The 27,113-nt window shown below is 46.4% G+C and overlaps 1 protein-coding gene across 4 annotated transcripts in view; it reads right to left on the reverse strand.

Annotated features, from left to right (window-relative positions):
- The window catches only part of hdac4 (histone deacetylase 4), a 102,818-nt gene that overhangs the window by 57,646 nt on the left and 18,059 nt on the right, over positions 1–27,113 (reverse strand). For 3 of the 4 annotated variants that reach the window (XM_056580357.1, XM_056580356.1, XM_056580354.1), the window contains exon 2: positions 15,425–15,493. In XM_056580357.1, coding sequence (XP_056436332.1) covers positions 15,425–15,493 — 69 coding nt within the window. Of the gene's footprint in view, positions 1–3,893; positions 4,143–15,424; positions 15,494–27,113 lie in introns of those variants that run through there. The other variant, XM_056580358.1, reaches the window with a different exon arrangement.

A 27,113-nucleotide genomic window follows, 5' to 3' on the forward strand; every position in this document is an offset into this window, starting at 1 on the left:
ACGCATGAATGCGTGCAAAGACCACACACACACACACACACACACACACACACACACACACACACACACACACACACACACACACACACACACACACACACACACACACACACACACACACACACACACACACACACAGACAAACGTGCAAAAGTATTGCATACACACAAACAAATATATCACGCACACACACAAATGTATCACACACACACACAGCTAGCTGTCGCACAGGCTGACTAACTGGAGCCCCAGTGTGTACGGAGGAGAGATACTGCCAGGCTGGCTGTGGCCATAGCCCTCTAACCTGCCCACAGGGACTGCCCCCCCTGGCCCCCAATATAACCACTTCCTGGTGCCTTATAATGAATTCAGACACTGGTCAGCTTGACCGGAAGTCCAACACCCTTACCCAAGACATGATCTTTTAGACAAGGAAACGATCCAAAAAAATCCCTCATTTCAGGGGAAAATGTCAGCACGACAAACCTGCTCACTCACACAGACTATTTATAGACTGAACAACGGGACATGTTTTGCAATCACAGAAACATTCTTGCGTAATGCTGTATCTATATCCTCTACATATCCTTAATATGAATACAATACAGCAATTCATCTCCATGAACAATGCATTCATACGAAACTTAAAAGGACACCACTTTAATTAGACAAGATCCAATGCAGATCACTGTCATCACTGTGAACACTATTCCACATGGGATTGTGGCATGAGGACATGCTCTTGGTGCAAACCCTGAATACACCTTGTGTACGCTGGCTAGCGTGCATCATATCGATGCTCCACTAACAAAAGGAACTGCTAACTGATCAATGACAGGAGAGGATGCCGAGGCGAGCCGGAGAACATGACCACATACAGCCTTCTGCAGACACAGACCGAGACAGAGAAAGAGATGAGTGGGAGGGAGAGATTATTGGAGAAAGGCACAATCCGAAAGGGCAACCGAAATAGAGAGAATGAAAGATTCAATTGAGAGAGAAAATGGAGTAGAAAAGGAAAGCAGGGGCGAGGGAGCGAGAGAGATAGAGGAACTAGAGGGAGGACCCTGACCAGAGAACCAACGCAGCCAACACACACCCACCCACTCCATCATCCATAGTGCTGGGGTCCACCAGTCTCTTGGTAAACCATCTCACATCCAGACTGTACGGACTGTATGTTAAGCAGCAGAGGGCAACATGAGGCCTCCGATTAGAAGTCAACACACCAATCACATCTTCAGTTCTAGGGGGGACGTCCAGTTCCGGGGTACGGAATAATCCAGCGGTTAAGGTGCTTGATTCCCAGATGAAAAGGTTCTTGGTTTGAACTCCAATAGCCGAAGCTTCTCTGTAGGCATCCTAAAGCAAGAGGCCCTCCACCCCCCCCCCCCCTGCTCATTAAGGGCATGGACCAGAATAATTGAATATTAAAGTCATCCAGGGGGTTGGATTTGGTTTGAAGGGGAGGGGTACTGCTTTTTTTTTTATATATCTTTCCCCCCCCCGATTTCTCCGTTTCATTGCAAACATTTGTGGTGTTTATTGCTTGGGAGGGCATTGTTGATGATGACTCATGCAGCACACGCTGCATTCTTTCATAAAGGAACTACTGCAGAACAGAAAAGTCTGAAGGCCAAAGAGAAAGGCAACTTTAACCTTAGACATAAGGAAGAAAGAAAGTAGCAATAGTCGATTATTTCCTTAAAACTTGAATTAAAAAAAAATACTTGAAAAAAGTATTTAAATAATTTAAAACGGCGAAAGTGTAGGCTTTTATGTTGAACAGAGAACAGCATGAAGACATGGTATAGCTCTCCTTTCAACAGACCTCATCTAGCTGTTCTGTGCGATTCCCAGACTCCTGAGATGTGTACATTCAGAGGACCCTAGCTAGCGTTCAATCAAACCGTTTCTATTCCACGACCGATCCAAGCGGTTCAATAATCAATGGAAGGAGCGAGGATCCACAATCCGTCAACATGGCTTTAATTAAAGTGTTTAATCGCTCTGTCACACCATAGTTTCCCCTCTTTTTAATCTCTCATAACCCCCCTCCCCCCGGCCCCTCCCCTCCAACTCTCTCTCCATCTCTCTGTACCTCGCCCGCCCCAGGCTAGCGTCATGGATCAAACGGCTATTTATAGAACAGGATTTCCCTCTGGGAAAGACCCAGTCCCACCAGACAAGTGCGCGCACACACACACACACACACACACACACACACACACACACACACACACACACACAGTAGCAGTAAATGTGCTTCCTGACATTGCAGTGTTGAGTGTCATGGTTTGGGTAGCATGGCGGTGGTCCCAGGGGACAGCGCGGGGTGCCATGGTGACCGGTGGGATTAGTAGCACCGGTTGGCCGGGGTGATGGAGAGGGGTGTGGCCTCGGGCTGAGCACGGACCAATGAGCACCAAACAGCAAAAAAAACTGCGAGACCAGCACATGGCTGGACTGTGAGCACCTCAGCACTATCTGGCTGCGTGTGGTGCAGGTGGAAGACGGTGACTGAACTGCAGTGTGTGTGTGTGTGTGTGTGTGTGTGTGTGTGTGTGTGTGTGTGTGTGTGTGTGTGTGTGTGTGTGTGTGTGTGTGTGTGTGTGTCCCACCCTCCCTCCCACTCTTTTGTCTACCCACCCACAAACTCAACTCTCCTTCCTCCTCTTTTCACTCGACTCCTGGAGTCTTTGGTCCCTTACATCATTGTTTCCCCCACCCACCACCCAAACCCCCCCCCTCACTAGCCCTGTTGTCATGGCTGCACACACGTGCGTGCGTGCATGCATGCGGGCCGTCACCACTTGTGTGCACTAAAAGGGAACCTGTTTCCCGTAAACAATCTTTACAGTGAGCCTTGTGGAAACAGGGTGCCAATGGGCTGGCAGGGCACCGGGCCGGACACAGAACCACGCTGGAACACAGCAGCGAGTGACGTCAGGAGGCACCACGGTGGGGTGGGAGCGAGCGCAGGATGAGTCAGACTCGACACAACGTTACAGGCAGCAGCCGACGAGGGTTTGAACGGTCGCACATCCGGTCCGTCGCCATGGGGACCGCATCCCTGTCCTTGACTGATGAGACGCGAGCATGTCGGTCCTCACTTTGAGGACATACCACGCGATTCTTCGGCTCGCCAACAGAAAAGCTACACTTGCATGCCGCACCGTGCAATACAGCCACCGACATAGGTTCACACACACGTACACACAAACAGACACTAAACACACACACACACACACACACAAAGTGTAAGTGAACATATTTAAATGTGGTGTAAAGAAGAACACAACCCAGCATCATCACATGCCCCAGCATTGAATACAATTTTGTCAGTTTGCTGAGTTGAGAGAAAATACAGTGAATAGATCCTCGAAAGTAGAGTGTGTACAAACTGTCTAGTGTAAAATCTTTTCAAAGAGGCATACATTTTATTTTGTTAAAACATAAGCTGTTTTAGTGAAACGGCTTTCATTTAGTTGCAACACACACACACACACACACACACACACACACACACACACACACACACACACACACACACACACACACACACACACACACACACACACACACACACACACACACACACACACACACACACACACACACACACACACACACGGTCAGGACCAGCCAGTGCCATCTGTTTCATCAAACTACAGCAAGTGTTGCTTTGGCTTAAACTCTGAACATCACACAAACATTCATTTAACACTGTTAATACTCTCACACACACCCACGCACAGACTTGCATACACCCACACCCAAACAAACGCAGGCACACACACACACCCACACCATGTAAATATATCCCTTCAACAAAACCGTAACATGTCATAGCACGCACGTACACACAATCACACACACAATTCAGCTCTTACCCATTGGTGGTGTGGTCCGTAGAGGTTTTGTTTACGTGCGTGTGTGTGTGTGCGCAGGAGAGCTCCGCGGGAAAGAACTAGAGATGTAAAGTCCACTGCAGGGCAGAACTCAGCCAAAAAAACTGCCTGTGTCTATCGCCTAGGGAACCGCTCCCTCTGCCCCTCTCTCCCTCTCTCTCTCTCTCTCGCTCTCCTTCTCTTGGTCGGTCTCGCTCTATCGCTGCTCCCTCTGCGCTGCTCACTCCGCCACTGACGGCAGCACTCTGCTCTGCCCGAGCAAACTCTGCTTTCCCTCTCTCCCTCTGCGCCTACTGTCCCCTCCCACTCCCGCTCCCTCGCTCTCTGCCTCTCTCTCAGTCCTCCTCCCTCCCTCCCTCCCTCCTGATGGTGACATCACAGACCTCGGCGCTTTGTACATTTTTAGCTGTCTATGTTTATGGGTCTCTCTGCAGGCTATAGTACAACATCATGTAATCTACCTCCTTGTTGACACGGGACTCGTACGTGCGTGTTTCCAAAGCAGTAAAAAGTATGTAACCAAAACTTGAATTGGAATTGAACAGAAAGTGTGAACATTTCAGTTAAGGCTACATCCCTCCCTCCCTCCCTCCCTTCCTAGGGGTGAGATGTTTATAGGGGAGGGGCTTCATTGAATGGTCAGCTGGGGTGATTAGCCATGCAGATAGATGAGCCGATGGAGTGACAACGAAGCCAACCAATGACTGCCATTTTATATCTTACGGTCATATTGCACGCACACGCACGCACACACACACACAAACACACACAGAGAGACCGATCTGACTAACATGAACTAAAGTCAACAAGTAGGGGGCGGGCCTGTGTTTATGTGTATGTGTGTGTGTTTAAGTACTTGCGAGGCCATTCCTTTGTCAGCCCAACATAAAGGCCAACCTCAGGTAAAGGGAATTCTTATTGGGCGTGGGCGGACCTAAAAAGTGTTGTGTTTGCATGACAAAGGATTACCATATAGATCAATGGTGCAACTCAATCAATTAATAAATAATAGATCACTGGGTAATGTTTGAGAACTATTCATCTTCTTTCGCTCAGTCTATTTTTAGCTTGAAAAATTCATCAAATCAAATCAATTAATTTGAGTTTATTTTTGTCAAATCACGAGCAAATCATCATATCTAGGCTAACAACTCCACACTTTCTCACTTCCTGGATTTTTTTATGCAATAAAAATTATATATTTTTTTGTATAAATACTAAAAAAAATAAAGGTTTGGCTCCACTGGATTGGAAGAAGGACAGAAAATAAGTATTCTGAATCTCGCATTGTCCATGTGTTAAAGAAAGCCATTATTTTTAGACTCCGCAGAGCCACAGCGATCCATTAAGCAGAGGATTAGAACTAACCGCCTCAAAGCAGTTATCTCTTCTCCCACCGCCACAGAGGACCAAAGGGAGAGCACCCCCCCTTTGCTACTGATAATATATGCTATTAAAAAAAAAAGGCACGCTTGAACTTCCAAGTTGTCGATGTAGACCATAGACGGGAACGCCGGAAAAGACAGGGAGAACTGGCTTCCTTGTTTGATCTCTGCTGTTTATCACTAGATTGTGTTAGTGTGTTAGTGTGCGTGTGTGTGTGTGTGTGTCAACAGTGGCTATTTTTGAAGTATTCAGCAAGCAGCGTTGTTTGCTCAGACCACACACACACACACACACACACACACACACACACACACACACACACACACACACACACACACACACACACACACACACACACACACACACACACACACACACACACACACACACACACACACCAGAGATAAGGTGTCTGTCATCAGTGTGTTGACGTCAGAGTTGAGTTGAGTTTTCCGGGGTAAACAAAGCGCGGCCGACGAGCATGGCTTTGGGCGAGCGAGCGAGCGCCAGCAAGCTCTGTCGTGTGAGCGAGGCCAGTGAACGAAGAGGCAGAGTGATCCTAACTCTACGTGAGGTACAGCGCTGGGTGGCAGTGCTGTTCATCAATGCACTGGGGCCATTTGGGAATGGATTCACTGAATGCACCACTGATCCATGACAACAACATTTATTTGTGAGGAGTGACCATTTTACAGCCATGAACCAGCAGCACGTCTGTGGAGATCCAGAGGCTGTGTTGCTCTTGTCAAAATGTTATTTTATTATCTTTTGCTAGCGAGTGATGGAATGTTCAGGGAGTGAGTGAGTGAGTGATGTGGTGTTGAGGGAGTGAGTGTGCGAGCAGTCTACGGTAGCCAGAAGATACTTTGTTTCTTTAGGCAAACTGCAGAGTGTCAACAACTACCCCCCCCCCCCCCCCCCCCAACCCCCTCTAGGAAAGCCTTTTTTGTGCAATGTGTTAGGAGCGATGATAAAATGTGACTGGGGAAAGTGACAGACAGATCATAATAGTTGATAATAGAAAATGATTCCCCCCTCTCCCTCTCTCACAACCTGCAGATCCTCGGCTCCTACTACTACTACGGACGCACCTTCGAAGGGGATACATCTTGGTTTTATGGCGCTGTATAGCGTAAAGAGACAAATAATCTGTTGAAGAGGGCCTCGGGGGGGGGGGGGGCTGTGTGTGTGTGTGTGTGTGTGTGTGTGTGTGTGTGTGTGTGTGTGTGTGTGTGTGTGTGTGTGTGTGTGTGTGTGTTAAATACAAAGAAAACAATTAAAAAAAAAAGAGCGACTTAGTCTGTGTGTCTGTGTTTAATACACGAGGGCCTGTGCGTATGTTTTTATACAATTCGGATGTGTGTGTACATACACGTGTGTATATATGTATATTTATATATATCCATCTATAAATCTGTGTATATATAATTGATAGAGTGTGTGTGTGTGTGTGTGTGTGTGTGTGTGTGTGTGTGTGTGTGTGTGTGTGTTAAATATTACATGTGGCGTAATGATTGTGAGCGTGCAGGAGTACAGTCCCTGGCAGCCAGGCAGACGGAGAGATGAATAAATAATGACCATCGTCCGCCACACGGAAAATCACGCACACACATGTGCACCCACGCACACACGAAAAGAGCCTCCAGAAACATCCTCCGCCCCTCATCTGCTATCCGCAGCTGGTGTGTGTGCGTGTGCGTGTATGTGTGTAGGGGGGAGGGGCTGCCTTTTATCCATCCCTCTTGAGGATTTCAGGCCGACTCCAAATATATGAGATACGATGTCATTTATTATTGATTAGGGTTATTTATAATACACACACACACTCTCTCTCCAACCCTCTTTCGGTTTTCCCTTTCAACCTCCCTATGGTGCGTGTGTGTGTGTGGGTGTGTGCCTACATGCATTAACTGTACATATGTGTGTGTTTCAGACTCTGAAACAAATAGTTTATTTTTGTTTGATGACCTCCTTTCCTCTTTTAGACTCTTCCCCCCCCCCCCCCCTCCCCCCATAGAAGACGTTATCACCTACAACTGCTGGCTCAGCCCAGATCAACATGGAAGCCAAACAAAGGCGCACTCTTAGAAATGTTAACCAACCCTGGTGCCTTTCCGAGAAATTTAACCCATGTTGCACCAACATATACTGTACACACTATACAATCAACACAAAGAAAACAAAACAAAAACACTTAGGCACTGGACAATGGAATAGTCAGTCTGTAAGTGTGTCTACTTCCGGCCCTATGCATCAGCGAACACACACACACAGTTTTTTTTACATTGATAGATACATGAAATAAAAAATATATACACAAACCTAAAATCACGCTAGAAGCTGTAGTGTCTGAATGCATGTGTGCGACATATTTTATGTTATTGCTATCAAGTGCTAGTCTGGCTAACGCAAGACCTCATCTCAATCTACATTGAGATGAGGTATGGGAACCACACATTCATTTTCTCGTATTTGAGGCGTGGTTTACGATTGCCCGGAGCCGTTTATTGGGCGCTACGAATGTCTATCATACGAGTCTGACTCTGTACGTAGCTCATAGCCAATCAAAGCCTGTTGGTAGCAGGGCAAAGACATCCTTCTTGGTAATGAAAGAGTTTTAACGCCGAAAGTTGCTCTTTTTTCAAAACAAACTTGGGTTCTAAACTGCTTAGAACACTATCTAAGGCTGCATCGAACGGTAACGCGTATGGGCAGCATGGGTACCAGGCTAATCGAGTGCCAATAAGCCAAAACAAAAAGTAGAAAAAAAACATACCAATCGTTTTATCAAATGATAAAAACTCGAAAGTAATAAAAAATCTCTGAATGCAAGACAACAAAGGACAACACATCTCTCTATCTATCTGTCCAGAGCCCTGGGGGAGCTGCGGTCATGTATTTTTTACTCCCTGTCTGGATGCTAATGTTTCCCTGCACAGCCACTCCTACGGCAGACAGGGAACCATTAGCTCCCGTGGCTACGCTACACACAGCTCAAACTAGCACCCCCTGTGCACTCAGAACCCCCAGGTCGGACTGGTGGCCCTGCAGGACACACACACACACACACACACACACACACACACACTTCAGGATAGTTAATCATATGTATAGTTGCAGGCTGTCGGTCGATAATAAAGACCCTTTCGTCATTCATCATTCGCCGCTTTTACTACTTCTATCCTGAGTACTGAGCGTGCCATTGGCTCAAGAGGCAGGTCACAAAGGAGGTAGGGGTTAGGACCATCTTGCTCAAGGTGGTGGTGATGGTGCAGCTAGTTATGGTTGTGGTGGTGATGGTGGTGGTGAAGTTGTAGATGGTCGAGGTGGATGGAGGTGGGGGCCGACGAGGTGGAGGTAGTGGTGCTGGAGGAGTTGGTGGAGCCTGAAAGGAGGGGGCAACGTCCGGACCATGGAGTGTTCATCTATTATATATGGTTCCAAAAGCCCCCCTCCACCCATAGAGCAAAGATGCAGCTTTTAAGAGCCTTCACAACAACGCGCAATTATGTGTGTGTGTTCATACGCGTGTGTGCGCGTGGAGAAATAGGCCTACAGACCTGTCAATATACTGAATGTGATGCAGACAGACAGACAGAAAGACAAACAGACAGACAGACAGACAGACAAATCAAGAAAGAAACCAAAAATAAAAAATAAATAAATCAAGCCGTTCACTCCAGAATAAACATTGGAGGCAGCGAAGTGGAAAAACAAACTGGAAAAACACCCCATCACTTTGATTTCAAGGACCATACATCTGTGCACACATGCACCGTGCCCTTGCACACACTCAAATGCACTTACACACACAAAAGCATCTACCACACACACACACACATGCAAAATTAATAACTTGGAAAAATGAAAAAATGAAATCACACACACACACACACACACACACACACACACACACACACACACACACACACACACACACACACACACACACACACACACACACACACACACACACACACACACACACACACATACACACTTTCCACCATTAGGTGTGTGCTGAGGATAGTAATGGCTACCATACTCTTGTAGTACATACAGAGCTCGTCACATCCAAGATGGTAACATATACCAACTCAACTCTACTGTATGAGGCTGAACCTGTGGCTGAGGGACCGGATTCTAGCAGGGGTTTGTGTTAGTCTCTTCTTCTCTCCGTCTACCCCGCTCTCCCCCTCTCACTCTCACCTCTCTCCCCCTCCTACACACATCCAGCCCAGACCAGACATTTCAAGCAAATCAAAAATACAGACTGGTCCTTATACAAAATTCATAAGTGGGAAGCATGAAAAAAGGATGTCCAACCCCTTCAGACTCAGACGGAGGAACCAGACTGCACTCTGGCATATATTCTAGTGCTATAAATATATACAGATATTTTTAACATTAATTATAACTTAATAGGACCTGTTGAGTGGTTTTAGCAGTCCCAAATGCACCTGTGAATGCAGCACTCCTAATCTAACCTAACCTAGTTGTATGAAGAGTTATACAATAAAAATAAAGGCTTTCTATTTTATTCAGGCATTAAGACCAAACAACCTGCAAAAAGGCAGACCAGGTCCGCCTGTCTGTCGGTCTTGTTCTTCTTGAACTCCCAAATCTAGCTAGTTTAACTCAATCCAGGCTCTTTAAGTGTGTTACTCACTTTCTAAATGTGGCTTTCTATACGTGAGCTTTTCTTTCTATTTTTATGCGTGTGTAGTGAGAGTAGTGCGAAGCGTGCAGTGTGTGTGTGTGTGTGTGCGCGCTCACCCGAGGCTATGTCTGGACTGATATAATTAGTAAGCGGGGCACTCCATTTTACTCCTCTATTCCCTGTCTTCTCTTAAATCAGACTTTTCTGGTTATACTTCTCTCTGCTTTATCACGTCCCACAGACCGGCAACCTTGCATCATTACACTCCTCTTATCTTCCTCTTCTCCTCTTCCCCCTTTCCTCTCCATCTCCTCATTGCCCATCCTCAACCCCTCTCTCACTCTCATCCATCCCTTCCTCTGGTCTCTCCCCCTCTTCTCTCCTCCTCTCCCCCCTCTCCTCCTCCCCCCCTTCCTCTGGTCTCTCCCCCTCTTCTCTCCTCCTCTCCCCCCTCTCCTCCTCCACCCCTTCCTCTGGTCTCTCCCCCTCTTCTCTCCTCCTCTCCCCCCTCTCCTCCTCCACCCCTTCCTCTGGTCTCTCCCCCTCTTCTCTCCTCCTCTCCCCCCTCTCCTCCACCCCTTCCTCTGGTCTCTCCCCCTCTTCTCTCCTCCTCTCCCCCCTCTCCTCCTCCCCCCCTTCCTCAGGTCCCTCCCCCTCTTCTCTTCTCCTCTCCCCCCTCTCCTCCATTCCTTCCTCTGGTCTCCCCTCCTCTCTCCTCTCTCCTCTCTCCTCACAGAACAGACAACAGCTCCTGCAGGCCCTGGTTCTAGGCCAGGGGGAGCGCCTGGGGGGTTCGGTGCCTGTCTAGCCCATGTAGGAGACCCTGGCATGGGAGGTAGAGTGGACCCAGACGACCCCGCCCCCCCACACTAAACTGAAAACAATGTGGCCCAAGGGTTGGATACAAGGTGGAGTAGTGAGAAATATAGGTCACATGTATTGATACATAATGTAAGTGTAGAAATGCAGATGAAGGCAATGGCTGCAGGCGATTGATTGCTTCCCCGGTTTTCATTCATAAATTACACTGATAATATTCCGCTTTGGAGTGGAGAAACGCACTCGACGGAGAAGGCAGTTCACCCAGAGTTCATGGTTTGTATGATACGCGTGTGCCCATTAAAAATGGGTTAACAACAAACCCTTTTTGTTTTTGCCTTGAATATGTTGTAGCCTTGAATCCACTGCTGCTCCTACCTCTACCACTCTTCCTCCTCCTCCTCCTCCTCCTCCTCCTCCTCATCTCTCCTAAGCTCCCTGCTCCTCTCTCTTCCTCCCAGCTCCTCTCTCCTTAACAGCTCCTCTTCTCCCTGCTCCTCTCTCCCCCTTGACTGGCACCTGGCACCCAGAACCACTGTCCATGCCAGGGCCATGGGGAGGAGGTGGAGTGGGAGGAGGTGGAGAGGAGAGGAGGGGGAGGAGGTGGAGAGGAGGGGGAGCCAGGATCCATGCAGGCCATCTGGGAGACTGGCACTAGTGTCCGGGGTGACACAGAACCAGCGCCAACACACACGCACACGCACACACACACGCACACACAGACAGACAGACACACACACGAGACAGACAGACACACACACACACACAAGACAGACTGACAGACAGACAGACAGACAGACAGACAGACAGACAGACAGACAGACAGACAGACAGACAGACAGACAGAGACGGACGGACGGACGGACGGACGGACGGAACCTGGTGAGCACCCAGCTCTCATCCAGTGGTAAAAGGTCAAGGACACCTAGAGAACATGACCTCTGGTTCTCTCTCTCACTCTCTCAGACAACACACAGTGAATTGTTACATTACTCCTCGTTTGTTATCCATCATCCAATCTAGCTCTTCCTTCTGTCTTCCTCCCATCCTTCACACACACACACACACACACACACAGCGTCTGGTGTTGGACAGCCATGTGTGTGTGTGGGCTGCAGCTAATTTGTGCAGAGCAAGAATAGAAATCTGCTTGGCTGGAGGAGAATCAGCTCGGTTTAGCTCACAGTGCACTACACGGGCAACACACTCACACACACGCACACACAGACACACACACAAACCTTTCTGTAGTTGTTTTTCAAACTCATTTTCAAGCAAATACACTAGGAAACATGGAGCATAGTTTGGTCTGAATTTTGCAGCATAGCCAACTTACGCTTGGCTGAAATAAAAATTCAAAGAAGTGGTTATGAACCGGAAGTGTAAGCTTCAGTACAACTTTGTCAGCAAAGCAATTTCAATCAATCTTTTCTATTGTGGGTAAAAATGCAATGATGGAGTGGTGGTTTACAAGATGTGAATGGAGGTGAATGGAGAGCAAAGAAGTGAGGGGAGAGAAGGGGAGAGGCCAGAGCAGTTTAGGTGAGGAGGGGAGGAGAGGAGAAAGTGAAGAGGACTCTTGGTTAGGAGAGGAGAGATCTGAAGGGAGGTGTGGAGAGGAGAGATGTTTAGGGAGGTGTGGAGAGGAGGAGTCTTGTTTAGGCAAGGAGAGGATTGAAGGGAGGAGTTGAGGTAAGAGGAGTCTTGGTTAGGAGAGGAGATGAGAAAAGTGAAGGGAGGAGTGGGGCTAAGAAGGGGGGTTAAAACACACCTTTTCTAAGGGATAACATGGGAGTATATTAAGAGTGTAGCTTGTGTTATTATTTTACAAAAAGTACCATGGTTACAGGTTAGTAACAAATATTTAAAACAGACAATTTGCAGCCAAGATTTATATGCAACCCGAGAGCAGCAGTTTCCAAACCACTTCCTCAGGCAAACAGGTTTAAATAAGGGCAAACAGCCAAACAATAAAATAAAACATTTGACTGGTAGTAACGTTCCACTAAGGAGGAACCAAAACACATAAACATGGACTTCTACTGGCAAAAAAAGAAAACTATGTTGACTTACAAATTAAACCAACCACCCACACACACAGTGCCTTACACACACAGTGCCTTACACACACACACACACACACACACACACACACACACACACACACACACACACACACACACACACACACACACACACACACACACACACACACACACACACACACACACACACACAGTCTTGGCAAGCCATGGGAACAAACTTAACACGTTTGATAAGCGTGTTAATAGAACATTGCATTTCCTGCGCGGAACAAATGTCGCCATTTATTTTTGGGGGGCTGCATCAAGAAAACAGATCGGATTGATTGAGAGGAAGTGTTATGATTTGTTATAATTTGTCTATCCAGGGCCAGATCTTGTTTTAGAGGAACGTCAGAGCTTAACAGCGGCACAATACACCCCATCATTAGGTGTGGACAAGGAGCCTGCTGTCACAAGTTATTACTGTTATTACTGCGAATGGTGGGCTCTGGAGGCAATGCCACACTGGCCAAATCTGTTTATTACTGCAGTTATATATATATATATATATATATATATAATTATTTATTTTGTTACCGCATACATATTCTATCTATCTATCTATCTATCTATCTATCTATCTATCTATCTATCTATCTATCTATCTATCTATCTATCTATCTATCTCTATATCTATCTATCAATCTATCTATCTCTATATATATATATATATATATAGGGGAAAGAAGGGTATAGTATAGTTTGGCTCACAGCCGGCCGTACTTGGTTTGTACCTCATTGTCCCTAGCTGCTCGTGAGTAGCATGCATCTAGAATACACTGCAAGTCGCCTTAGGTCATATTTATTGTAGTTTCAATGCTTCCACATGCTTTGGAAAACAGGGGACACACAGATGTATGTTTATATGAGTACCAATCATGTTTGTGAAATGCAGGTAGAAGGCTAGGTTAGAATTCGTTCAAATATCCCGGTGAAATCCCAGAGATAATTACAAGAAAATATATTGTAAGGAAAAGAAAAGCCAGAAAGCCTTCCAATTCAAAGTTGCAGTCGAGGTTATGGTAGCCGTCATTTTATTGGCCTGGCCAAACATGGGATCATTAAATGATCCTCCGTACATTTTGGATTTGGATATTATATAACATAATTGGAATTTTTCGGTAGCACCGAAATATTTGATAAACATAAATACAGCAGTTAGCAATGTTATATTTTTCCATTTGCTTTGCTGATGGGATATGGATTGGTGACTTACTGAACGGTTCAGTAAGTGACACCATGTTAGCAATAGTCTGTGAGAGCTCATGTCAACGCGTGTGTGTTAGCATGCGTTTGTGCGTGTTGCCAAACCTAAACCTGTGTTAGCATGTGTAAGAATGCATTAGCGAATGTTTACGTCTCTTAGCATGTGCAAGCGTGGTTTTGCGTGCATCAAAACGTTAACCCGCGATAGCATGTGTCAGAATGCATTAGCGAACGTTAGTGTGAGTTAGCAAGCATTAGCAGACATTAGCACCTGTTAGCACGCATAAGCGTGAATGCGCCTCTTTTGGCGGGGCTTAAAGGCCGTGTAACCCTCAGCGGAGCCACGGCAGACCTCGCCAGCAGGGTTCTTAGCCGACATGTGTCATACCCCGCGACAGCATCGATCCTCCGCCACATGGGGATGACATGCTGGAGGTGGGCTGACAGCTCGCTGTCACCGCGTGAACTTCCCACGTTCCTGTCAACCACAGTGAGAGAGAGAGAGGGCGAAGCTCGATTGACACATCCCTCTCTCTCTGTCCCTCTCTCACCCTCTCTCTCGGTCTTCACGAGCACAAACACTCACACTCTTCAACCTGACCCGGAGCGCGTCGGAGATGAATGCATCATGGCCTATGCTAAAACCATAGTGTGACACTACAGCTTTGGGGAGGTGATTACGGGCTCACGGAGTCATTACAAGATCACGCCATCATACGCAACACACATGGGAGCAAAACACTACGAAAACCCGCACACACTAAAAGCCAAAAGGAAAACACACCCCTCCGAAATCACACGCATACAAATAACACACACATACGTACGTAAACAAGTGTACAGTATTCCTAGGTCAGAGCACCAAACGGCAAGTCAGCAGGCCGGGCCAGTAATCCCAGCGACACCAGTAAGCACCAGTTCAGCCAGAGTGACGTTACCCATTCCAGATGTCAGCTGGAATACATGTCACCACCCCATCCACGCAGCCACACCGCAAACCATCAACAACAGCTGAAAACCAGTATTACATTACATTTACATTACATCTATTTTGATGAGCCTTTAATCCAAAGAGACTTACAAAGTGAGTACAGCAAAAAACTCCAACAAGCAGAACGCTACAAGTGCTACGTTTAAAAAATAAATAAAAAATTCTTCTGAAGAGAACAAATATATTTTTAATCTGCGACGAGATAGCAAGTTATGCACCCGTCACACCTGTTGTCCAACATGCCCTATTTGCAGGACTTACGGAAGCAGTCAACTAGGAAGCTTTTCTACAGTATGTAGAAGTATGTTGCAACCCTACACACACAAAAAAAAAGACACACACACACACACACACACACACAACCTACCAGTCTGGAAGTGGTTCATGGTGGATGCCTTCAGCAGCTCCAGAGGCTGCTCGGTGTGGGTTAGACAGCCTGGAGAGAGAGAGAGCGAGAGAGAGAGACTATAGGTGAGACATCAAACCAGAGAACAAACCATGAAAACAACCATCACAACAACCTTCATCTTCCACCCAGCAACTATAGAGCTCATAATGAGCCCAGGTGTGGAGCGAGGTCTCTGGTTCCCTGGGTAGAAGAGCCATCCATAACTCAACAGATGCAATGAGTGCATGTGAATGCGTAATACATGATCATTAGAGTGGGAGTGGGAATACAGTAACTGAATAAAGAAGCATGCGATAGCAGGCTATATATAGCCACACACACACACACACACACACACACACACACACACACACACACACACACACACACACACACACACACACACACACACACACACACACACACACACACACACACACACACACACACACACACACACACACAATTATTACAATCAATACCTTTGACAAAACAACAGTCTCTTTACAAACCCAAGAAATATCTCTCAAAGATGCATGTTCATCTAAATAGCAAAACACAGTAGCTGATTTACTGTTTCCCGAGTAAAAAGGAGGCATTGCTTTCTTCAGACTCGTGTCGTCTAGACAGAGGGTACAACTGGGATCAGCATCGCATATAAATACCTCCTGGGTATCCCCTGGCGCTCAAACCATGTTGACTATATGCCTTGTAGTGGGGACCGGGTTCCATTCCCCACCTGCTACTGAAACATCCCTCGGGCTTTCAAGCCACAAAATATACACAAAAAGCAACAAATAAAGGCTTTGGAGAATATATTCCATCCAATACTAGCATCTGACCATCGCCTAGGGGGGGAGGCAGAGATGGAAGGAGAGGGGTGAATGAGAAAGAGAGGTTTTTTTAAGACCATGTGCTCGGTTAAGTACTTGCACATGACAATCACGTCTACAGTGTGTGTGTGTGTGTGTGTGTGTGTGTGTGTGTGTGTGTGTGTGTGTGTGTGTGTGTGTGTGTGTGTGTGTGTGTGTGTGTGTGTGTGTGTGTGTGTGTGTGTGTGTGTGTGTGTGTGTTGCCTGCTTCTATTTTGAGCCACAGCATACTGTCTCAATGATTAATAAATGATGCGGGGCTAAATTAATCATTCATATATATATATATATATATCTTTCACACACACTCGCATCAGATGAAAACAAATACTTAGCCGGTCATCAGAAACAACATATTTACTCACAATCCATCGAAGAAATCCCATTGTCTCCGTTTCATTCACAGTAAACAGGCTTACCAAATGCAAAGAGCAAACCACTTAATAAACAAAATGGAAAATAAAATAGTTGTTCAGCTGTAATCTGCAGTCCTATGGTCTACTCAGCCTTGCAGATAAACATCCATCATGATTGGCTGGGGAATAGGTGAACACACACACGCACACGCACACACAAACACACACCTTACATAAGTACTTAAGTCATTTGGCAGACGCCTTTTACCAAGGTGACTCAGTCAATTCAGATGCAGGACACTAAGGAGCAGGTAGCAGTTGAGGGGCATCTCATACACTAAGACTTCGGGGATGAAACCCAGGACCTTTTGCATTTGTCACACAACCTAACCCCAACACTATGATGGCAGCAGACGGACAGACTTGCAGGCAGGCAGGCAGACCGTCACAGACACAGACAGGCAGTCAGTGGCTTCTGTTTTTGTGAAGGCCCTTTGAGGAAGTAGCGTGCGCTAACGTGTGTGTCTACAGAATTTGGTCGCCATGGGAAAGCAGCTGGTGCCGGCGTTTGGTTGATGTCTTTTTTTTCAGGGGACTGGGCAGATGACTGATCTTTGAACCCTGCCGAGGAAAAAGCGGCCGTGGGCTCTCTCTCGGGTCTTCCCGTATATCGAGAAATCGTGCGGGACGGATGCTGCCATGTTTACGTTGGTTACATGGTAACCAGCATAAACAAATAACGCCAGCGAGCAAGGCGCGAGGCTGGCACGCATGTTTTCCGTTACCATGCTGGGATTACAACAAACCGTTTTATAGTTACACCCTTCAGTATACTACGTCAAGCATTGCTCAATGAAGGACCCAATATATGCCCAAAAAATATTGGGTTATTATGTTCTGAATATGTCATATACAGGGTTCACTTGATTTCTGAAACGTTGTAATAGAGGCCCATTGGGATTGTTTAATACATCTGACCTTGCATTTGTGATTCCTATGACTACGCAGCACTCTGTCCAGGCAGCCTTTGGGTAAAAGCTTCTGCTAAGTGCCTTAATGAAAAGGTAAACACCTAATAAAGCTCATTCAGACCATTGTCGTCATAGTGTTGTCTGCCGCAAACCAAAAACTGATATCACGGTCCTCATACCTTTGATCACACATAGAACACAATATCATTTGTTACTTTATGCACAACAAACAAGGTTGAGAGGAAAGCTAACCCACGTCTAGACTAAGACTTCAGTTCCACATCTTCCTCTTTATCTGTCTCTCTCTATATATAAAGGGACATGGATAGGCTTTCACGACGGATAACAATTGCTTCAGAGACTCTTGAGTATTTGTCCACCAGACACACTGGTCTAATTGACCCTGTCTGGGAGGCAAAATGTTATGTTTGAGTGTGTGTGCATGGATTTGCGCGCGCACACCCGTGTCCATCCACTAAGCACAGAATTACATCAAGGCTCTCATCCATCCACTTTAGCCGCTCTGCCCTGGACCACTGCTGAGCACAGTAGCAGACCGACCACAACGCAGCCACGCTCTATTACGGTGCTCCGGTACAATACCATCTGCTGTTCCAGTGCTAGATAGAAGAATTACCTCATATCCCACACAAGGAAAAAAAGGAGATTTGAGAGACCTGCCAAGAGTCTAGTGAGCTACAGAGACAGAGAGGTAGAGGGTGGTGAATAGACTGTGGAGAGAGAGAGAGAGACGGAGCGAGAGAGAGACTGTAGAGAGAGAGAGACTGCAGAGAGAGATAGAGATGGCTGTTCAACATATGTGGCGAGTCCTACCCTCCAGGACTAGCGTGTGTCTGGACATACGTGTCCCGTCCCCCCCCACCGCACCCCGCTCCTCATGGCGATAGGAAGCAGGTGCTCGCCAAACCAACCGTGTTCCTGGCGCCGGGACAAGTTGCCATGGCGCTGGATACAGGAAGCTGCTGAGGCTGCTTCAGTAGACACCAGACCGACACCTGGGCTACCCAGAGGACTGCTCCCCCCCCCCCCCTCCCACCTCCCACCTCCCCCGTCTGGTGACATCCTCACATCCATGTGCCTGAGGCAAAAGAGAGTTAACCTGCTCTGGTGCACTTGTCCTACACAATACACACACTGTCCCAAGCAATGCATGCACAACACATTTAACACACACATACACAACCCCGATCGACGTGCACACCATGTGTGGTTTGTACCATGCAAACCACACGTGCATCAAACCCATACACTTCAACGCACGCACGCACGCACGCACGCACGCACGCACGCACGCACGCACGCACGCACGCACGCACGCAGGGGGCCAGGATGGTCACACCAGGGTGCCCTCACCTCAGGGTGCCCTCACCTCCACCTCACCGCTCTGAGCAGTGGAGGGAGAAGGAGGGAGGGAGGGAGGGAGGAAGGGGGGAGGAGGAGGAGAATAAGGGAGGAGGAGGAGAAGGAGGCGGAGGAAGGAGCAGTATGCCTGACCTGATGCCTCTTCCCCAACCACCAGCCCTAGTGGAGCTGTCAGCGCTGACTGCCAACTGCACCATCCTGTCTGCCCCGCCTCTCGCCCCCCATTCCCTCCCCCCAAGCACCGGCCGTCTGCTCCAGGGATGGGGGGGGACGGGGGGGAGTTAGTCTGAGATTCAGGGTGAACCTGCCACTGGCCCTGCTAACCAGGTGACACACAGCAGCTGGACCGGCCAAAACTGGTTCACAACACAGATGGACACAGCTACACAACAGACATAAAGACCCGCACACACACACTTCACTTCCAAACTAATTGTTGCACTCCGGATAGAAAGCATGCCGCAGAGTCGCAGACATTGGCTCCATCACAAAATCTAAAATTTAAATAATACATTCTGAGAACGTTCCTGCTTCAGCTCTGTTTCTGAATCAGTTGTCAAACATAATGAGACGTATCAACGCCTAAATGACCTAATATGAATAACTGAATAAACCCTAGGTTGTATAATTAAAGCAATCACTTAAAAGAAATTCCCTTTTGGGGTAGATGGTGTTAAATTGTCTCTGGGTTTGGCCATGAAGTCAAACAACCTGCAAGCTACAACGACAACGTAATCCATTTATTTTGAACGTTTTTAACTACAATGAAAACTTTGATAGAGGACTGAACACAAGCTACCCAAAACGAAAAACAAAATACAAAAAAAAAAATATATATATATATATATATATAATAATATATATATATATATAATATATATTTTTTTTTAATAACTGGAAGAGGTTGAAGAGGTTGAAGCCTGGAAGGCTGACAGAGGCCTTAAAGTTCTCCGTCTCTCGATCATCTAAGGCTGCTGCAAACAGAAACCGAGTGTGTTGTGAACCTCACCAGAACTGGTCGGCACAGCTTCCCCTAAACCACTGTGTTTATGCTGCGGCCATGTTTACTGGTTACCCAGCACTTCCTGTGGGCATCCTGAGATGGGAAGGCCAACAGCGCCACACAGACGTGCATGTGTGATGGTACCTTTATGAGGGTACCAGAAACAGTGTATGTATGTGCGATCGTTACAAGGGTTAAGGGGTAGTGATAGTTAGTCTTTATGAGGGGGTTAGGGTAAGTGATGGTTAGTCTATATGAGGGGGTTAGGGTAAGTGACGGTTAGTCTTTATGTGGGGTTAGGGTAAGTGATAGTCTTTATGTGGGATATGGGTTAGTGATAGTCTTTATGAGGGATATGGGTTAGTGTTTGTCTTTCTGAGGGGGTTAGGGTTAGTGATAGTCTTTATGAGGGGATTAGGGTTAGTGATATTTAGTCTTTATGAGGGGGTTAGGGTTAGTGATAGTCTTTCTGAGGGGGTTAGGGTTAGTGATGGTCTTTATGAGGGGGGTTACCTTTGCTGATAGTGAGTCTTTACGAGAGAGTTAGGGTTAGTGATAGCTAGTCTTTATGAGGGGTTAGTGATGGTCTTTATGAGGGGGTTAGGGTTAGTGATGGTCTTTGTGAGGAGGTTACGGTTGCTGATAGTGAGTCTTTACGAAGGGAGTTAGGGTTAGTGATAGCTAGTCTTTATGAGGGGTTAGTGATGGTCTTTATGAGGGGGTTAGGGTTAGTGATAGTTAGTCTTTATGAGGGGGTTAGGGTTGGTGATAGTCTTTATGGGGGGGTTAGGGTTAGTGATAGTTAGTCTTTATGAGGGGGTTAGGGTTAGTGATGGTCTTTATGGGGGGGTTAGGGTTAGTGATAGTTAGTCTTTATGAGGGGGTTATGGTTAGTGATAGTCTTTATGAGGGGGTTAGGGTTAGTGATGGTCTTTATGGGGGGGTTAGGGTTAGTGATAGTTAGTCTTTATGAGGGGGTTAGGGCAGTGTTTCCCCTAGAATTTTTTTTAGGCCTGGTGGTAAGAGCTGATGGTGTGATTTTTTTAAACATTTTTCACGGGATGCTAGAGTATTTGTTGGTTATTTCCATGTAAAACACTTGCTTAGCCATCACAAGTTGATAATGATTCAATAAACACGTTATTAACAATAAACTAATTTTATTTACAATACCATTTTTGGTGGTGCTGTCACACTAAATTTGTACCGGCTGCCAAATTTGTACCGGGCGCGTCATCCATATGTAATCCATTCCAAACCTGCCTGCAACAGATGATCGCGTCGTCCGTTGCCGGGCAGGTTTCCAAAAACATTCGCGCTCATTTTGCCAAAGACGAAATAACATAGTACAGTTAACGGATCGCTAGATAACACTTGTTTTTACTTTATATTTGTATTGTATTTCATTTTTTAATCAAATTTAGCTAGTAAACTGAGTGTTTTAAGCGGGTTTCAAAAAACATTTGCGCTCATGTTGCCAAAGACGAAATAACATAATACAGAAAACGGATCGCTAGATAACACTTGTTTTTACTTTATATTTGTATTGTATTTCATTGTTTAATCAAATTTAGCAAGTAAACTGAGTGTTTAAAGCAGGTCAAGGACGAAATAGCACAATACAGATAACGGATCGCTAGATAGAAGGTTTGCGAATGTTCGTGAACCTTTCACGTCATTCGAAAGGTTCTAATCATCTGATCATCTGTTGCCGGGCAGGTTTGGAATGGATTACGTATTGATGACGCGCCCGGTACAAATTTGTCAGCCGGTACAAATTTAGTGTGACAGTGCCATGCTAATGATGATATAACTTAATGCTGTCAGATTGTCCGTTATGATGGGGCATAATCTGCGCACGCGCGACACCGCATTATTATTATTTTTTTAATTTTTTCTTTTTTTTTGGCCTGGCGGGGGCGCTCGTTGGCCTGGCGGCCCGCCAGGCCTGAACAATGGTAGGGGAAACACTGGGTTAGGGTTAGTGATGGTCTTTATGTGGGGTGGGCAGCCATGTGTAGTGGCAGAAGGCTGGCTTCAGGGGAGAGGTCCACAGGGAGACACAAGAGATCACACTGATACCTGAGAAGGAGTGAGTGTCTACGAGAGAGAGAGAGAGAGTGAGTCTGTGATAGTGAGCGAGAGAGTGAGTGAGTCAGTGAGTGAGTCTGTGAGAGTGTGTGTGGGAGTGAGCAAGTGTTTCTGCATTCAAGCATCTTTGCAGTCCTAGACACGGAAACCCAGAGTGGAGCAGAGGGGTCATTGGGTGGAGAGAAGGGCCCCTTTGTCTCTCGGACCCGGTCCCCATGAGGTTTTACAAACCATCGCGCATATGGTTATCACATGGCAGATCAGGTCTAGAAATACACTAAGTGCATGCATCTGAACAACGTCCCCACAAGTAAAACACAGAGTGTGTGTGTGCGTGCGTGCTTGCGTTCAAATGGCAGATCAGGACTACGGGTTGCCGCATTCCTCAGAGGAACGTCCTCGTACATAGATCACAGAGCAGAACATCTGTGTGTCAGACGTCTGTCACCTCCAAAATAAACGGAGGTCTTTCTCGCTGCATTTCTGAGTCAGGGTTCAATCCAGTGCTATAATTAAGGCGCCTCGCTGCCATTTGGGAAGCTAAGCCAATACATGGTAGGTGCACACGCTTTTTTCCGTGCCGTAAATAATTGGTTGTTCCAGCTCTTTGCCCCTGATTGGTGTGGAACGAGCGACCCGACCACAACTCATAAGTAAGATAGACTCGGGGAAACAAATAAATAAATAGTGCGCCTTTATCCATTTTAAGTTGTGGAATGAGAGTTAAACCAGATTCTAAACACGAGGGCATTTTACAGAGCCCAGCTTTCAGATCTACTGAACAATGCATTCACCTCCTCCACAGCAGGCAATCCAAGACGGGGGACATGTCTCTTTAAAACACACCCTGGTTGTTTTACCTCTCTCCTCCTGAGCTTACTCATCTCGGATCGGCTCAAACCACCATGTTGACGCGGCGGCCATGTTTATTGGTCACTCAGCACACTTCCTGTGGGTGTCCTCAACCAACCAGAGTAATACTAGCAGGGGTTATTTATGTAGAAAAAAGTTAATTAAAGATACTGTGTGTGGTAATAAATATGGTTTTGATGGTTTCCAGGAGAGAGGGTGAGGGTGAGAGATAGAGATGGAGAGATAGAGAGCACAGAGTGAGATGGGGAGGGAAGTATAGAGACTATTGAGGTAGGGAGAGAGGTAAAAGACTAAGGCAGGCTGAGACCAACACAGGATTGACCTCAACCCAATATCCTACAACGTACGTGTGTCTCTCTCTCCTATTGTCTATCTGCCTTTCTCTCTGCCAGAAATGACTCCTAAAATGACAATCAAACCAAAGCAATTGAGAAAACGACAAGAAAAGGATCAAGACATGTCAACTTCTCAACCTAGAAACAACATCAACAGTCTATCAGATTTTATCGTACAATCGTGCATTGTGGTTTCAGGATCCTAAATAACCTTCAATCATTCAAATTCACACACATTCTGTGATGAGTTATGGCGGCTATTCCTTCATCCTTCTTCTTCATCTCTTCATCCTCTCACAGCCTCCACCCCACTCGGCTTAAAAAAGGCATGGGGAGGGGGGGGGGGGTGAAATGTTGCCTCAAAGGCATTCCTCCATCTGATACTGGAGCCCCTGCAAATCCCTGTCTTTCCTCTAAAATCCCCTTTCCAACACGTTTAGTACCCCACTCACCCAGCCCCCCACACACACACCCACGCACCCATAACCCTCCGACATACACACAAACTATCCAACCAACAAACACACAAAATTCTGTGTTTGCCCTATATTATTTAACTTTTACAAAATTAAAACACACAAACACACACACACACACACACGGACATTGGACTGAGTTAAAGTTTCCTTACTTTGCTAAATAGTAGTGCAGCTAAATTAACTAAATAGTGGACCCATTTTCATAGTTATTCATACCATGCAGATTTTGATAGCACAGTGCTATAAGTGTAGCTAGCAAAACATATCTAGTATGAGGAGACAAAGTGCTGTTGGGCAGAGCTTGGAGAGAGCAGATTGCACAGTGCTAGTTAGGACAGAGAGTGCTATAGAGTAGACAGCACTAGCAAGGACAGAGCTATGTCAGAGTAGCCTAAACAGCACTAGCTTGGACAGAGCTATGAGAATGTTACAAGGGCAGTTCTATAGCAAGGTGCTAAAAGAGAGTAGCACAGCGCTATAAGACAGAGCGAGGATAGGGTAGCTATTAGCTAGGACAGCAAAACTAGGACCAGCAGGTCAGCAGAAAGAATCCAAACACGCCAGCCAGCCTCTGTAAACAAGGAAGCCCTCCTGAAGAATGTATACAAACTCAGGAGTAAGGCTGTGTGTGCGTTTGTGTATTTATACGGGTGTGCGTGCGAGTAAGTGTGCGTGCGAGTTGTAGCACACTCGAGTGAGTGTGCATGCATACATGTGTGCGGGTGTGCAAGTGCATGCCTGCTATTTCTTGTGTGAAAACAATCTTCTTTACACTTTTTTTCAGTCGGTACAAAAGTACCATGGAAAGAAAGGAGAGGAAGCAATGGAAAGAAGATGAAGGCACGAGGGAGTAAATGAGGAAAGGAGAAAAAGCGGTGAAAGCAGAGAGTTGAAGGAGAGGCGAAATCCCGCAGGTAGCCAGACGACGGATCATAACAAAGAGCTGACTTTTGTGCAGTGAAGGCAAACGGGGAACTTTTTTTTTTCTTGCACAATAAGCCAGCACATTCTGGGTAATTAGGGAGGTATTTCTTACATGTGGCTCCCTCTGACGTCAATGCAGTACCTTCCCAGGGCTGGCTCTCTCTGGCTGGGCGTGGGGAATGTTTAGCGTACGGCTGCTCTTGGCTCAGCTCCTGGCTCTGGGTGTAAGGGAGTGCTGGGGGGGGTGGGATGGGGGGATGGGGGCTCTCTGCTTGTTTAAAAAAGCCAGGCGGACATGATCACACACACACCAACACGCACAATCTGAATGCGTCTATTCTATGTCTATACAAACACTTTTGGGCTCTCTTTTGGGCTCACACACCTAATACGCCTACGCTTATTAGGTGTGCATTGCCACACACACACACACACACACACACACACACACACACACACACACACACACACACACACACACACACACACACACACACACACACACACACACACACACACACACACACACACACCTGAGAGGGAGCTATACTTCCTCATATAAGTATACAAGCAGTATGTTAAAAAGAACAATCAGGTCCTGATTGCACACGTGTTGTGCTCGCAGGTGGAGGAAAACATTTGAGGAGCGATGGAAACCTATTAAATTATTCAACATGGGTTGACTGTTCACAAGAGCCCTCTTGTCATGAAGCCCTGAGGAGCTCCAGATAAAGAAGATCTCTGATCAAACAGGACATGATGGATAGGCCTGGCATACCGTCAATTCCAGCAGCACAGAGATAGCGTTAGGCCCTGGCAATATTCAAATGATTATCTTCAACTTCAAAGCACTTCAAGCCAGCGTTTGCTGTTAATCCTTATTGCTGATGGTGAACCTTGTCTGATCGAGCACATTGACACTCTATTCAATATCAAACACTTGTCAGAAGGCATTTTACTAGAAATACGAACTGAACTTTATCCAATACATAAGAACTAGGCTTGAAATACCCCCTTCATGGGAAGATTAAATCAAATCATAAAGTAATTTGGCGGTTCTAAGCTCCGACTCCTAACAGAGTGTTTCTGAACAGAGCTTGGGTACACACAGTCCATCTGCAGCTCGCTATACTCACTGGGTAACTGTTAAGACACACATGTTAGACACACACATTAGTTTCAACGCAAAAGAACACTATTAACCGTTGGCACTGACACGTTAGCTTCGATGCTAATGCCACGCCACGCCATGTGTCCCTCTTTTCATCAAAAGAAAAACAAAGGGGCGACGAGACAGAGACACAGAAAGAGACAGATGCAGAGAGCAAGACAGAAGGGGCAAAGAGATAGCAAGAAGAAAGAACAAGTGGAGTGAGACAGACAAAGAAGACGAGAGGAAGAGAAAGTGAGTGAGACAAAGTCTGACAAACTGCAACACCAGTGGCATGTAAACCAGCGGTCAGGGGATTATGCGTGGTAATGCCCAGTCTCCTCGGCATTAGCAGTAGTTTGCACTAGGATTACCTGGCCATCTGATGCACAGAGAATCGTTCTGTTATTATCATCACAGCCCTCCTCCTACGTCAACGCTGCCATTTGGATCCTTTTCACAGAGGGCCTTGTTTACATGGAAAGCCTTGAACAGACTGTGCGCGCAGCAAGGCCGAGCAAAGAGACCCCGTTAATAACCAGAGGTTGGGTTCATAATAATATGATAATGAATCCTCTAAATAATAGATTTGTATCATCTGCATTCAACAGACAGCGAGACTGGAAGCCAAACAACTCAGACAGGATTAAACCGCTATATAAGAGCATATATTTACTTTAATATCTACTCGCCTCTACACATATTTCTCAGAAGAAAAGATGAACATAGGCAGACAAATTACCAAAAAATGAACATGAAATAAGTAGCTTTATATTAATAATATATGACACACAAGAAATTCATAGCAGCGTGGCCGCAGAAACGAACCCCTAACCCTGGTGGTATCAACGCCATGCTCTGCCATGAGGAGCTAAATGGGACCACAACTATGAACTACCTGCTAAGCAATAATTAATCAGGATTGATGTACTCCATGGGTGATGTACACCGGTATCGGTTATAATTGCTATCAACCGTCCCGTGCTCGTAACATGTCCTTCTCTCTCTTCCATACGCTAAGAACAATGTACATAGAGTTCATTTCATTGTACATTGCATTGAGATTAGGACACCAGAGAGGAGACGAGGAGGGTCCTTAGAGGAGTGTAATGGTGCCAAGGAGAACAAAGGGAGGAGGAGGAAGAGGAAGAAGCCACAAGGTCAGCTCTCTCTCCATTAACAGAGATGGATGGTGGGCTAGCTCCCATGAAGAGGTGCATTAGGAGGCTCA

The sequence above is a fragment of the Gadus chalcogrammus genome, chromosome 20, assembly GCF_026213295.1.
Source record: "Gadus chalcogrammus isolate NIFS_2021 chromosome 20, NIFS_Gcha_1.0, whole genome shotgun sequence".
NCBI lineage: Eukaryota > Metazoa > Chordata > Actinopteri > Gadiformes > Gadidae > Gadus > Gadus chalcogrammus.